Raw genomic sequence first — 13,112 nt, forward strand, 5'->3', positions numbered from 1 at the left:
AGCGCAATGTGTGGGCTATGAGTTAGGCTGATATTGTGGTGAGTATGGAGGCCTAATGTGGTGATTTAAATATGATTTGGTGGGCTAGAGTGGACTGATTAGTGGTGGATCTTCGTAGACTTGATTTGGGCCATTATGAGGATTAAAATGGGCGTAATGTGTAGGCCGTGTAGTGACTGACTATGTGGTGATTTTTGTGGCCTAATGCGATGATTTGGAAGTGGATTAGGGGCCTAGGGTGGACTGATTAGTGGCTGGTTGGTATAGGTTTGATTTGGGCCATAATTGATTAATCGTGGTTTTAGTGTGACTTGCCAGTATATTGTGATTGAACCATGAGGGGGCTGAATTGAACATGACTTGATATTGATTGTGCAATGCCATGTTGCGTGCTCGGTGTGGCTGATTGATGAGACGCTTGATGGGCTATCGGCATGTGTAGTTTCAATGATTTAATTGCATGAATTCGTGTGCCAAGTATGTATCGTGACTGAATTGATCGATTTGGTTAATTAGGCATGTTAAGTTGTGAATTGAACGTGTTGTGGCGTTAAATTGGATGCTCAGTGTGAATTTATGGATGACCGAGTGTTGGATATTGTTGCCACGAATGTGCATATCGAGCATTGGCATAGCACGTGCATTATGTGAGTGTGCACGAGGCATGAGCATGTGATCACCTAATCGCCCTGATACATTTTACGCGGGGTTCAGATAATAACTGGTGTATGTGTATGTGTGATCACATAAAGCCCTGATGCATTTTACATGGGGTATTGAATCCATCCTGATGCGTTTTACGCGGGACGATGCCCGGACTACTGGAAGACCGCCAACCTGATGCGTTTTACGCGGGTTGTGCTGTAAAAGGGAGATAGGTGTTGCGCTTGAGGCGTGTTACGCGGGCTAAAGACACTGAGCCTGAGGCGTTTTGACGCGGGCTATAGAAGTGTTGTTGGACCTAAGGCGTGTTTACGCGAGTCGGACCTGATGCGTTTTACGCAGGTTGGAAGTGAATTGGGAATTGACACGTGTGCAAGTGTTCAAGTGTGCATCAATGAACATGAGCATGAGCATGAGTATGAACACGAGCACGAGCATGAGTATAAGCATGGGCATGTGCATGGCATACATCGTGGCCAAGTGATATTGCGTATGTGCCATGGTTGGGTTTCGTGCCATTATTGCTATGATTGGGTGCCTAACCTGCAGGGTTGCTATTAAGTGTTAGATTTGGGCCCGAGGGCCTAAGTCATTTGTGTACTGGTTTGCGTGTTTGATTAGTGTTTGTCCGGAAGGTGCATGTTAGCCTAGTTTAGGTTTAGCGGGCTTACTCGCTGAGATTTATTATCATTGTTGTTTAAACCCCCGCTTTTCAGACCCCTGGCCCTGAAGATGGTAGATGCGCCACTTCGTTTTGGGATCCTGGACCGGATAGACCATTCGGTGACCGAGTACCCTAGTTGAAACGGGGAAGTATTTATTAGTGGCCGCTGACCCATTTTGGTTTTTGTGCTTATGCTGTAAATGGATATTGTATATCTTCGTTATTAATGCAAGTTCTATTTATTGTATGGCTGCTATCCTTGGTCATGTTGTTTTCTATTGTACGGGTGTTTATGTTGCTTTCGCGTGTGCATTGTTCTCTATGTTGGGTTTTGGGTCGGCGACGCGTCCTGGGACGTCGCACTTGAAACGACCTCAGTTGGGTTATCGTGTGCCGTAGGGTTCGGGGCGTGACCAAAGTAGTGGAAACAGAACAACAGGATAACTTACGAAAGTGAAAAAGAAGAGATTCCGTGCATTGGATGCTTGGGAATTGAAAAGGGTTTATATATTAACTAGCTTCTCGACGACATCAATGATCTACCAATTGCTTGCTCTGATTAATTCTTACCCTTTTCATACGCCTTCCAATCTTTATCATTACAATAAGTGAACAAAATATTGGAATCGATTGGATAGCATACATTAAATGCGCATGCATTATCTCTTGAAAGATTTTCATAGTAACCAATGTGGGACGTATAGGTCTACATTTGCCCTCCATCCCCCGCAGTAGAAAGTTTCATCCTCATTGGTAGGTTATAATAGTCATGTATATTAATCTCATGCAAACTTGACAAAATACAGATATAAGTAATGTCCATATCTGTATCCCATCAATAAAATGAGATTTCTTCTGATCAGGGATGAAAAATAACACAACCTTATAATATATTTGATCGGCACCAAAAGTCTTAATCTTGGGCTCATTGTACAATCAAGTCCTAAATGTTTGAATATATGCCATCAAGGCATTTCGGTGATTGCTCACACAAATTTGTTGATGTGGCGCGCTTGAATTTGACTTGGCATTGTATACATACATACATACATATATGTACAAATGGTATAAGTAGCGCCAACCCGCCACTAATATGGCTGCACATCAAAAAAACGTGAAATCTTTTGCGAAAAAGAGAATCAAAAGTTTGGAGAAATTAAAACAAAAAAAGCCAAAACATCAAAGGGCCGCTCATTTTTGGGTATTCGGAACTTTGACTCGATTATTCTTGACGAGTACATATTCTGTTCGGGTACACATATGCCAGAGACGGCAGGTCATAACTCCAACATCATTCTAAGCAAGAGATGCTGTGATTTGATAAATCAACCCGTTTCACCACTCAAACGAAGTCCTTGGAGATACGTTAAAAGATTGAATGTTCTCTTAGAATTCCTTTTAATCTCAACATACCAACACTTGTCCAAGTTAATGATATCTTAAGTTATCTCCCAATAATGTCCAAACTTGACTGGTAAGCTCTATGGACTTAGTATCCTAACCTGTTCTTTGACATTTCATTAAGAATACCAAAGCATGCCTAATCAGTAGCTAAATAATGAATCTCTGCTGGATTGCTTTACTATTAATGGCTCGAACTCCATATCTGTCATTGTCTCTTTGATGGCGTCAATGATGCGCCTAACTTGCTGGTCAACCTATTTTGTATATACGTACAAATATTTTGTTTTTTTATCAAAGTTGATGGCCTACCAAATTTGTTTTATCAACTATTTTCCAAAGAGGGTTCAAAGTAGTAGAAACAGAACAACACGACAACTTACGAAAGTGAAAGAGAAGAGATTCCGTACATTGGACGCTTGGGAATTGAAAAGGGTTTATATATTAACTAGCTTCTCGACGATGTCAATGATCTACCAATTGCTTGCTCTGATTAATTCTTACCGTTTTCATATGCCTTCCAATCTTTATCATTACAATAAGTGAACAAAATATTGGAATCGATTGGATAGCATACATTAACTGCGCTTGCGTTGTCTCTTGAAAGATTTTCAAAGCAACCAACGTGGGACGTATAGGGCTACATTTGCCCCCATCCCCGGCAGTAGAAAGTTTCATCCTCATTGGTAGATTACAACAGTCATGTATATTAATCTCATGCAAACTTGACAAAATACAGATATAAGTAATGTCCATATCTGTATCCCATCAATAAAATGAGCTTTCTTTTGATCGGGGATGAAAAATAACATAACCTTATAATATATTTGATCGGCACCAAAAGTCTTACCCGTTGGGATCGATGTACAATCAAGTCCTAAATGTTTGAAAATATGCAATCAAGGCATTTCAGTGATTGCTCACACAAATTTGTTGATGTGGCGCGCCTGAATTTGACTTGGCATTGTCTACAAACATAAATACATACATACATACATACATACATGCATGCATGCATACATATATGTATAAATGGCATAAGTAGTGCCAACCTGCCACTAATATGGCGGCACATAAAAAAAAGTCAAATTTTTCCGAAAAAGAAAATCAAAAGTTCGTAGAAATTAAAAAAAAAACAGCCAAAACATCAGAGGGCCGCTCATTTTTGGGTATTCGGAACTTCAACTCGATTATTCTTGAAGAGTACATATTCTGTGCGGGTACACATATGCCAGAGATGGCGAGTCATAGCTCCAACATCATTCTAAGCAAGAGATGCTGTGATTTGATAAATAAACCCGTTTCACCACTCAAACGAAGTCCTTTATATACGTTAAAAGATAGAATGTTCTCTTAGAATTCCTTTTAATCTCTACATACCAACATTGGTCCAAGTCATTGATATCTTAAGTTATCTCCCAATAATGTCCAAACTTGACTGGTAAGCTCTATGGACTTTGTATGCTAACGCGTTCTTTGACATTCCTTTAAGTATACCAAAGCATTTGTAATCAGTAGCTAAGTAATGAATCTCTGATGGATTGCTTTACTATTAATGGCTCGAACTCCATATCTCTAATTGTCCCTTTGATGGCGCCAATGATGCGCCTAACTTGCTGGTCAACCTATTTTGTATATATGTACAAATATTTTGTTTTTTATCAAATTTGATGGCCTACCAAATTTGTTTTATCAACTAATTTCCAAAGAGGGTTCAAAGTAGTGGAAACAGAACAACATGACAACTTAAGAAAGTGATAGAGAAGAGATTCCGTGCATTGGATGCTTGGGAATTGAAAAGGATTTCTATATTGACTAGCTTCTAGATGATGTTAATCATGCCGTGGAGTTACTTAAACACTTGGAAAATGATGGGGGAAGAGATTTCAATGTGAGCCCGGCGTGTGGTTGACGCAAGTCTATCAAGGACTTCCGGTGATTGCTCACACAAATTTGCTGATGTGACGTGCCTGAATCTAACTTGGCTATATATGTATCTATTTTGGCATATGTTGCACCCACTTGCCGCTAATATGGCGCCACGTTAGAAAAAGGTCCAATTTTTCAGAAAGAGAAAATAAAAAGTTTGGAGAAATTAAAAAGAAAACAGCCAAAACATCAAAGGGCCGCTCATTTTTGGGTATTCAGAACTTCGGCTCGATTAATCTTGACGAGTGCATCTTCTGTTTGGGTAACACTGGGTAAGACTCCACCCCGAGCGTGGCAGGTGCGACCTCCAAGATCATTCTAACCAAGAGATGCTGTGCTTTGATAAATCAACTGTTTCACCACTCGAACGAAGTCATTGGAGATAAGTTAAAGATAGAATGTTATCTTAGAAATTAGAATGCCTAAAGTTGTAATTTGTCTAGACCAACACCGGTGTTAGTCAATGATACTTTACGTTATTTCCCAATGATGCCGAAAACTTGACTCGTAAACTCTACGGACTTAGTATTGACTTAGAACAGACTCATCGCCTTTTTCTTGGTCTAATCTCAACTATTAAAATCAAGTTTATCAAGTTCATCTCAAGAAATTACTTCCTTTTAGTACTCGATAATTGTTCGACAACGGTGAGTTTTACTTAATTATTTGCTAACTGGTATTCTCATTAGCTTTTGCGGAATCATTCCATGAATGCGGAACATGGTAGACGCTCAAAAAGTTTGTGATTTGTCATGCGTTTTGGCTTATTTTAAGCAAAAAAATTACTTATTGACCTTTCCATCAAAATTTTAAAATATGAACAAATCTAGTTGTCCATATTCATCTGTCTTGTTCAGGCATTTTTCTACAGATAAATGTCAATTAACGTGAATAACAAGTTGAAAAAAAAGTTAAAATGAAAGTCGGTTTTCACACCTAAAACTTTCGTTCAAAGTTGAGCATTCACACACAGACTCTCTCTCTCCCAACACGCACTCTTAAAGTTGCTCATCACCAACTTCCTTTGCCATCAAATTGCTCCAATCAGTTAATTTCACATTCAATTCTATAAAGACATAATTACACAAATGGACCATGAACTTTGGCCCAAAATGCACACGAACTTTTAATTTGTTTGATATGATCCTTTAATTTTTGGTAAATGTTCAATTTAGTCCTTAGACTATATGAAAATTTGCAATGTTATCATTCCTTTAATTCAAGTTAATGCAATTTGCTGATTTGGCTTCTAATCAGTAACTTTGAACGGTGGTAAAAAACATAACATTACACGTGGGATTATCCATGTAAGGTATCTAACTCATGATATAATAATCCGTATAATCGAGGTAAATGGATAATCATTTTTCCAAATTGAACAAGCTAAACAAATTAAAAGGATTATTATATTATAATTTAAGTTGAATATCATACATGGATATTTTATGTAATGTTATTTTTATTTTCACGGTTCAAATGTACCGGATTAGAAGTTAAATTAGCAAATTCCGTTAACTTGATTTAATGAAACGACGGCATTGAACATTTTCATATAGTCCAGGGACTAAATTGAATACGTACCAAAAGTTGAGAGACCGCATTGAACAAATTAAAATTTCAGGGATGACATTGCATATTGGGTCAAACTTCATGGACCATTTATGTTATTTTTCCTTCTATAAATACACCTAATGCACTCACTTGTTCTCTACAGCACAAACACCACTCTTCATTGGAACATGGCTTTCAAACTTGCAAAAAATTTCTCCATATGGTTGATACTTGTCTTGTGTGCATGTGCATGCGCATCGGACGCCACGTCCCGTGCCTACGACATTCCTTCCGCAACAAAAAAATTCGAGGAGTGGATGACTAGGTATGGGCGCGACTACAAAGACGTCGCTGAGAAGGCAAAGCGTCTGAAGATTTTCACGGAAAACCTGCAGTTCGTCGAGGAGTTCAATGGCGCGGCGAACCGGACTTATAAGGTCGGATTGAACAAGTTCTCGGATTTAACCAACGAGGAATTTAGGGCAACATATACTGGATACAAGTCGCCATCATCAACACGCAGTAACTCCTCCCAAGTCCATTCTTTTGAGTACCAAGGTTTGAACGACATCCCGGAGAGCGTCGATTGGGTCAAACAAGGAGCTGTCAACCCCATAAAGAACCAAGGCCAATGTGGTAAGAAATTTACTGCTAACTATTGCAGCCTATCCTGAGATATGCGAGCTATTACATTGCCCATTGTCATAAAAGAATAAATCAGTGAAACAATAAACAAATTAATTGTTCCGACACCTTAATATGATCTCATATAGCCATGTGACCTTCGGCTTGAAATTATCTTGATTGAATTTTAATCACTGCACGATTCGCTATCCTCTGTGTACAGGATCTTGCTGGTCGTTCTCCGTGGTGGCGGCTGTGGAAGGAATCACGAAGATCAAGTCTGGCGTGCTGCCGAACCTGTCCGAGCAGCAACTCGTAGACTGTGCCACCAATGGTGGCAACCGGGGCTGCCAAGGTGGCTCAATGGACAACGGCTTCCAGTACATCATCGACAACCATGGCATCAGCTCCGAATCAAACTACCCGTACACCGGGGTTGACGGCACCTGTAATACGCAGGCCGCATCAGTCGTCGAGGCCAAAATATCGGCTTACACGGATGTCCCCGCGAATGAGGACGACATGCTGAAGGCCGTGGCGATGCAGCCGGTGTCAGTAGCGCTGGACGCGAGTGGAGATGCGTTCCAGTCCTATAAAAGCGGGGTATTTAATGGCCCGTGCAATAACAATCTGGACCACGCGGTGACGGTTGTCGGGTACGGAACAGACACGGACGGGACCAAGTACTGGTTGATAAGGAACTCTTGGGACGTTTCGTGGGGCGAGAATGGGTACATGAGAATTCAGAGGGACTCTGGGTTTGAAGGTGGCCTTTGTGGAATTGCCTTGGACGTTTCTTATCCCGTTGCATAAGTATCTATCTAAGAGATTGTGGCCTCGAGCCCATGTGTGTTAAAATCGGTCTATATGAACCGAGTTTAGTCTAAGCGGATATATTTCGGGTTAATTACTATAGTTAATCTCATGTATTTACTGTTTTAATATTAGTTAGACCCCGTGCGACTTTGCTGGGTTTCTTATGCTGAAGTGTTTTGAGTGTTCAATGATAATGAGAATAAAGAGGGTTTGACGACAGTCCTTGAATTTTATATTGTTAGCAAACACTTGATATTATTGTTTGAGACTTTGGACCATTTGCATGGGAGGTCCTCACACCTATTGGACGATTTTATGGTTATTTTAAAAAAAAGTCGGTAAATATAAAAAAAAATATTGGTGAAAAAAGCTACCATCTTTCCTTGATAGCTTATTGGTAATCAACTCATATTATGATACAAACTCTTTTTGACGGTGTGCAAATTACCAATTTCTTTTTTTCATCTTTTATCAACTTTCATTTGTCTTTCTTACCAACGCCTTAAAATTATCAAGTTTCATTTGAATTTACCAATCTTTATTCAAGTGACTGATCAACTTTTTTTCAATTAAACTTCCAACTCATTTTAGCGTGGCGAGTGTGACTTCCAAGATGTTCTTAGCAAGAGATGTCGTGATTTGACAGATCAAACGTTTGCCCACTCACAAAAAGTCCTTGGGCGATAAGTTCAAAAATAGAATGTTCTCTTAGAATCCCTTCAATTTTAATCTGTATAGACCAACATTGGTCTTAGTCAATGATATTTTATGGTACTTCTAGGCTGCAAATTGTTTGTTGTTAGGATGCTAACGGTCTTTGCTTGACGGCCACATGCATTGACTTAGAATAGTCATCTCCTTTTTCTTTGTCTATCAAGTTCTCTAGAAATTACTTCTTTATCAAAATTTAAAATATTATGAAATTTTGAAATTATGAAAAAATTGTGAACAGATCTAGTTGTCAATATTCATAAGTCTGGACTTGAGTTAAATAAATGTCAATTGACGTGAATTATAAGGTAAAACTTTCGGTCAACATTAAGCGGTCACGTGCTATTAGCGTGCTCTCTCTCTCTCTCAGTCTAGGTCAACAAAGGCAATGAAAAGTAGAACAGTGTACTTACAAAATTATAGTACGAGAAGAGACATTTTTGGACATCATGTGCAATTGCGTAAGTCGCTTTATTCAAATAAATAAATAATTATATTGCCACACGCACGCATAGACTAAAGATTGACCTTGCTCGTCACCAACTTTTCTTTGCAATCAAATTGCTCCAATTATTATCAACACTCATTTGGGTTAGTTACTAACATTTATTTGACTTTTTTAAATCATAAACTTATCTTATCTCCTACAAATCTTACCTTCTATGAACTTTTGTTTACTATTTTAACAAGCGACTTAAATTTACCAATTTATTTATAATAAAAATCACGTGCATGCTTGGTCATTTACAAAGCATCTACATAACTAAAAAATATAGAATCTCCAGGATTGCATATAGATTAAAAATGCCTATTTTTAATATAAAAACCGCATCCGTAGCGTTAGATTTAGCCTTGCCCTACACATTGAATACTTTAGCATACATTCTTTCAAAGATACATTAGTAACTTTGGCCTCTTTTGTGCTCAAACGAACCTCAGTAATGAGAAGAATTTCTTGAGCCTAACATAATTGAAGAATACTAAAATTTATTGGTGTATTAGGGCAATGATATGTTAGTTGTTGCCATGTTTTATACTTGAAATGTTGTCGTGTTGATCATATGTATTTAGCTACTGAAATGTGTTGCTAGAAATGTTGTTTTGCTGTATTGCCAAGAATGCTTGTTGAAGAACACTAAAATGTATGTTAGCTACTTAATCTAAATTTGCTGGAATTGTGTTTTGTGCTGCAATTGTTGGTTAAGGGTGGAAGAACGTCCAGAAATTATTCGCCAAACAAGCAATGGATTCTGTGTATGTGGGTTGAATGGCTTGTTTTAGGGTCATTTTGCTGGCTTGAATAGCCTTCTAAACACATAATTTGATGGAAATGGTGTTATGTACTGCAATTTGTGCTGTAATTGTTGGTTTAGGATAAATGGTCCAGCATATTCTCGGTATTTTTGGCTATAATGTGTATGGGGGTTGAAGGATTGTAGAAGTTCCAATAAGTTCACGAGTGATCATTTGAGTGCTAGAATTCATTAGAAGTGACCACTTAGGTTCCTCAACTTTTTAAAAAACAATCCGTTGGTTGCGCTTACTTAAACACATCCTATACCAGCTTACAAAGAAGCATGGTTCGACCACTTGGATGGCAACAATAATTGCAAACAAACTTAGATACACATGCAAAAGAAATTATTCTATCAACTTTGGCTTGGATTCACACCAAACAACATTGCATTCAGACCAAATAGCAAAATAATGTTATTAATATCAACAGCAAATCGATGATCTTACATTCAGACGAAATAACATTGCTGCTGCAAACATCACTTGAGCAGCACCAGGCAAAATGTAGCAAAAACATATAATAATCCTAACAACAAAATCATGGAAAAACATAGACCCTCCTATCAGTCAATCCTAACAACCCCTCACTGCTTTTTTCTTTGTATGGACTATTGTCTGATCCGTAATCCTTGGACTTTTTCTTGCTGGAACTGAAACTGCAGGTACACTCTTCATTAGTACTTCTTTCCCCCATATCTTCTTCTTTGCAATAGACATTATTTACGGCAAAAGTACACAAGAAGTACCATAACTTGTGTACGGAGGTCACTTTGGTGCCATAACTTTTTTTCGGAACACTTTGGTGCTAACTTTTTTTTAAAACGATCACTTTAGTGCCAATGTTGACATGACTTGCCGGAAATCCTATGTGGCGCTGACATGGCTCCCCGGAGAGGTCCATGGCTCGCTGGAGAGGTCCAGTCAGCATTAAAAACAAAAAACGATGCCGTTTAGTCCGTTGACGTGTACTTTTTTAGAAAAATAAAATTTAAATTATATTAAAATAATTAAAAAAAAGGAAAATACCACCAAAAATTCCAAATTATGACACTTGTGATAATTTACGCTGAACTTTTTTTTTACACGAAAAATCCCAAATTATGTCATTTGTGATAAGTTTACTTTGAACTTTTTTTTGTGATACTAAAAACCCTAAAAAGTTTGTATCATAATATGTCAATTGATTACTAATAAGCTATCAAGGAATCAGATAAGCGGTAGCTTGTTTTACCAATATTTTTTTTTATATATTTACCGAATTTTTTTTAAAATAACCATAAAATCGTCCAATAGTTGTGAGGACCTCCCATGCAAATGGTCCAAAGTCTCAAACAATAATATCAAGTGTTTGCTAACAATATAAAATACAAGGACTGTCTTCAAACCCTCTTTATTCTCATTATCATTGAACACTCAAAACACTTCAGCATAAGAAACCCAGCAAAGTCGCATGGGGTCTAACTAATATTAAAACAGTAAATACATGAGATTAACTATAGTAATTAACCCGAAATATATCCGCTTAGACTAAACTCGGTTCATATAGACCGATTTTAACACACATGGGCTCGAGGCCACAATCTCTTAGATAGATACTTATGCAACGGGATAAGAAACGTCCAAGGCAATTCCACAAAGGCCACCTTCAACCCCAGAGTCCCTCTGAATTCTCATGTACCCATTCTCGCCCCACGAAACGTCCCAAGAGTTCCTTATCAACCAGTACTTGGTCCCGTCCGTGTCTGTTCCGTACCCGACAACCGTCACCGCGTGGTCCAGATTGTTATTGCACGGGCCATTAAATACCCCGCTTTTATAGGACTGGAACGCATCTCCACTCGCGTCCAGCGCTACTGACACCGGCTGCATCGCCACGGCCTTCAGCATGTCGTCCTCATTCGCGGGGACATCCGTGTAAGCCGATATTTTGGCCTCGACGACTGATGCGGCCTGCGTATTACAGGTGCCGTCAACCCCGGTGTACGGGTAGTTCGATTCGGAGCTGATGCCATGGTTGTCGATGATGTACTGGAAGCCGTTGTCCATTGAGCCACCTTGGCAGCCCCGGTTGCCGCCATTGGTGGCACAGTCTACGAGTTGCTGCTCGGACAGGTTCGGCAGCACGCCAGACTTGATCTGCGTGATTGCTTCCACCGCCGCCACCACGGAGAACGACCAGCAAGATCCTGTACACAGAGGATAGCGAATCGTGCAGTGATTAAAATTCAATCAAGATAATTTCAAGCCGAAGGTCACATGGCTATATGAGACCATATTAAGGTGTCGGAACAATTAATTTGTTTATTATTTCACTGATTTATTATTTTATGACAATGGGCAATGTAGTAGCTCGCATATCTTAGGATAGGCTGCAATAGTTGGCAGCAAATTTCTTACCACATCGGCCTTGGTTCTTTATGGGGTTGACAGCTCCTTGTTTGACCCAATCGACGCTCTCCGGGATGTCGTTCAAACCTTGGTACTCAAAAGAATGGACTTGGGAGGAGTTACTGCCTGTTGATGATGGCGACTTGTATCCAGTATATATTGCCATAAATTCCTCGTTGGTTAAATCCGAGAACTTGTTCAATCCGACCTCGTAAGTCCGGTTCGCCGCGCCATTGAACTCCTCGACGAACTGCAGGTTTTCCATGAAAATCTTCAGACGCTTTGCCTTCTCAGCGACGTCTTTGTAGTCGCGCCCATACCTAGTCATCCACTCCTCGAATTTTTTTGTTGCGGAAGGAATGTCGTAGGCATGGGACGTGGCGTCCGATGCGCATGCACATGCACACAAGACAAGTATCAACCATATGGAGGAATTTTTTGCAAGTTTGAAAGCCATGTTCCAATGAAGAGTGGTGTTTGTGCTGTAGAGAACAAGTGAGTGCATTAGGTGTATTTATAGAAGGAAAAATAACATAAATGGTCCATGAAGTTTGACCCAATATGCAATGTCATCCCTGAAATTTTAATTTGTTCAATGCGGTCTCTCAACTTTGGTACGTATTCAATTTAGTCCCTGGACTATATGAAACTTTTCAATGCCGTCGTTTCATTAAATCAAGTTAACGGAATTTGCTAATTTAACTTCTAATCCGGTACATTTGAACCGTGAAAATAAAAATAACATTACATAAAATATCCATGATATTCAACTTAAATTATAATATAATGATCCTTTTAATTTGTTTAGCTTGTTCAATTTGGAAAAATGATTATCCATTTAACTCGATTATACGGATTATTATATCATGAGTTAGATACCTTACATGGATAATCCCACGTGTAATGTTATGTTTTTTACCACCGTTCAAAGTTACTGATTAGAAGCCAAATCAGCAAATTGCATTAACTTGAATTAAAGGAATGATAATATTGCAAATTTTCATATAGTCTAAGGACTAAATTGAACATTTACCAAAAATTAAAGGATCATATCAAACAAATTAAAAGT

General features: G+C 38.8%; 2 protein-coding genes across 2 annotated transcripts; one reads left to right on the top strand and one right to left on the bottom strand.

Moving 5' to 3' along the window:
* The first annotated feature begins 6,373 nt into the window (after positions 1-6,373).
* Positions 6,374-7,867, top strand: LOC115669294 (zingipain-2-like). The gene is made up of 2 exons (XM_056305931.1): positions 6,374-6,844; positions 7,056-7,867. Exons 1-2 carry the CDS (start codon positions 6,397-6,399, stop codon positions 7,643-7,645), a joined length of 1,038 nt encoding a protein of 345 aa, XP_056161906.1. The 5' UTR covers positions 6,374-6,396; the 3' UTR covers positions 7,646-7,867.
* Positions 7,868-11,029: 3,162 nt separating this feature from the next.
* LOC130135992 (zingipain-2-like) lies at positions 11,030-12,523 on the bottom strand. The gene is made up of 2 exons (XM_056305929.1): positions 12,053-12,523; positions 11,030-11,841 (listed from the first exon to the last, which is right to left on the bottom strand). Exons 1-2 carry the CDS (start codon positions 12,498-12,500, stop codon positions 11,252-11,254), a joined length of 1,038 nt encoding a protein of 345 aa, XP_056161904.1. The 5' UTR covers positions 12,501-12,523; the 3' UTR covers positions 11,030-11,251.
* Between the last annotated feature and the right edge of the window lie 589 nt (positions 12,524-13,112).

The sequence above is a fragment of the Syzygium oleosum genome, unplaced genomic scaffold, assembly GCF_021117445.2.
Source record: "Syzygium oleosum isolate NSW1041296 unplaced genomic scaffold, Sole_v2.1 Sole_v2.40, whole genome shotgun sequence".
NCBI lineage: Eukaryota > Viridiplantae > Streptophyta > Magnoliopsida > Myrtales > Myrtaceae > Syzygium > Syzygium oleosum.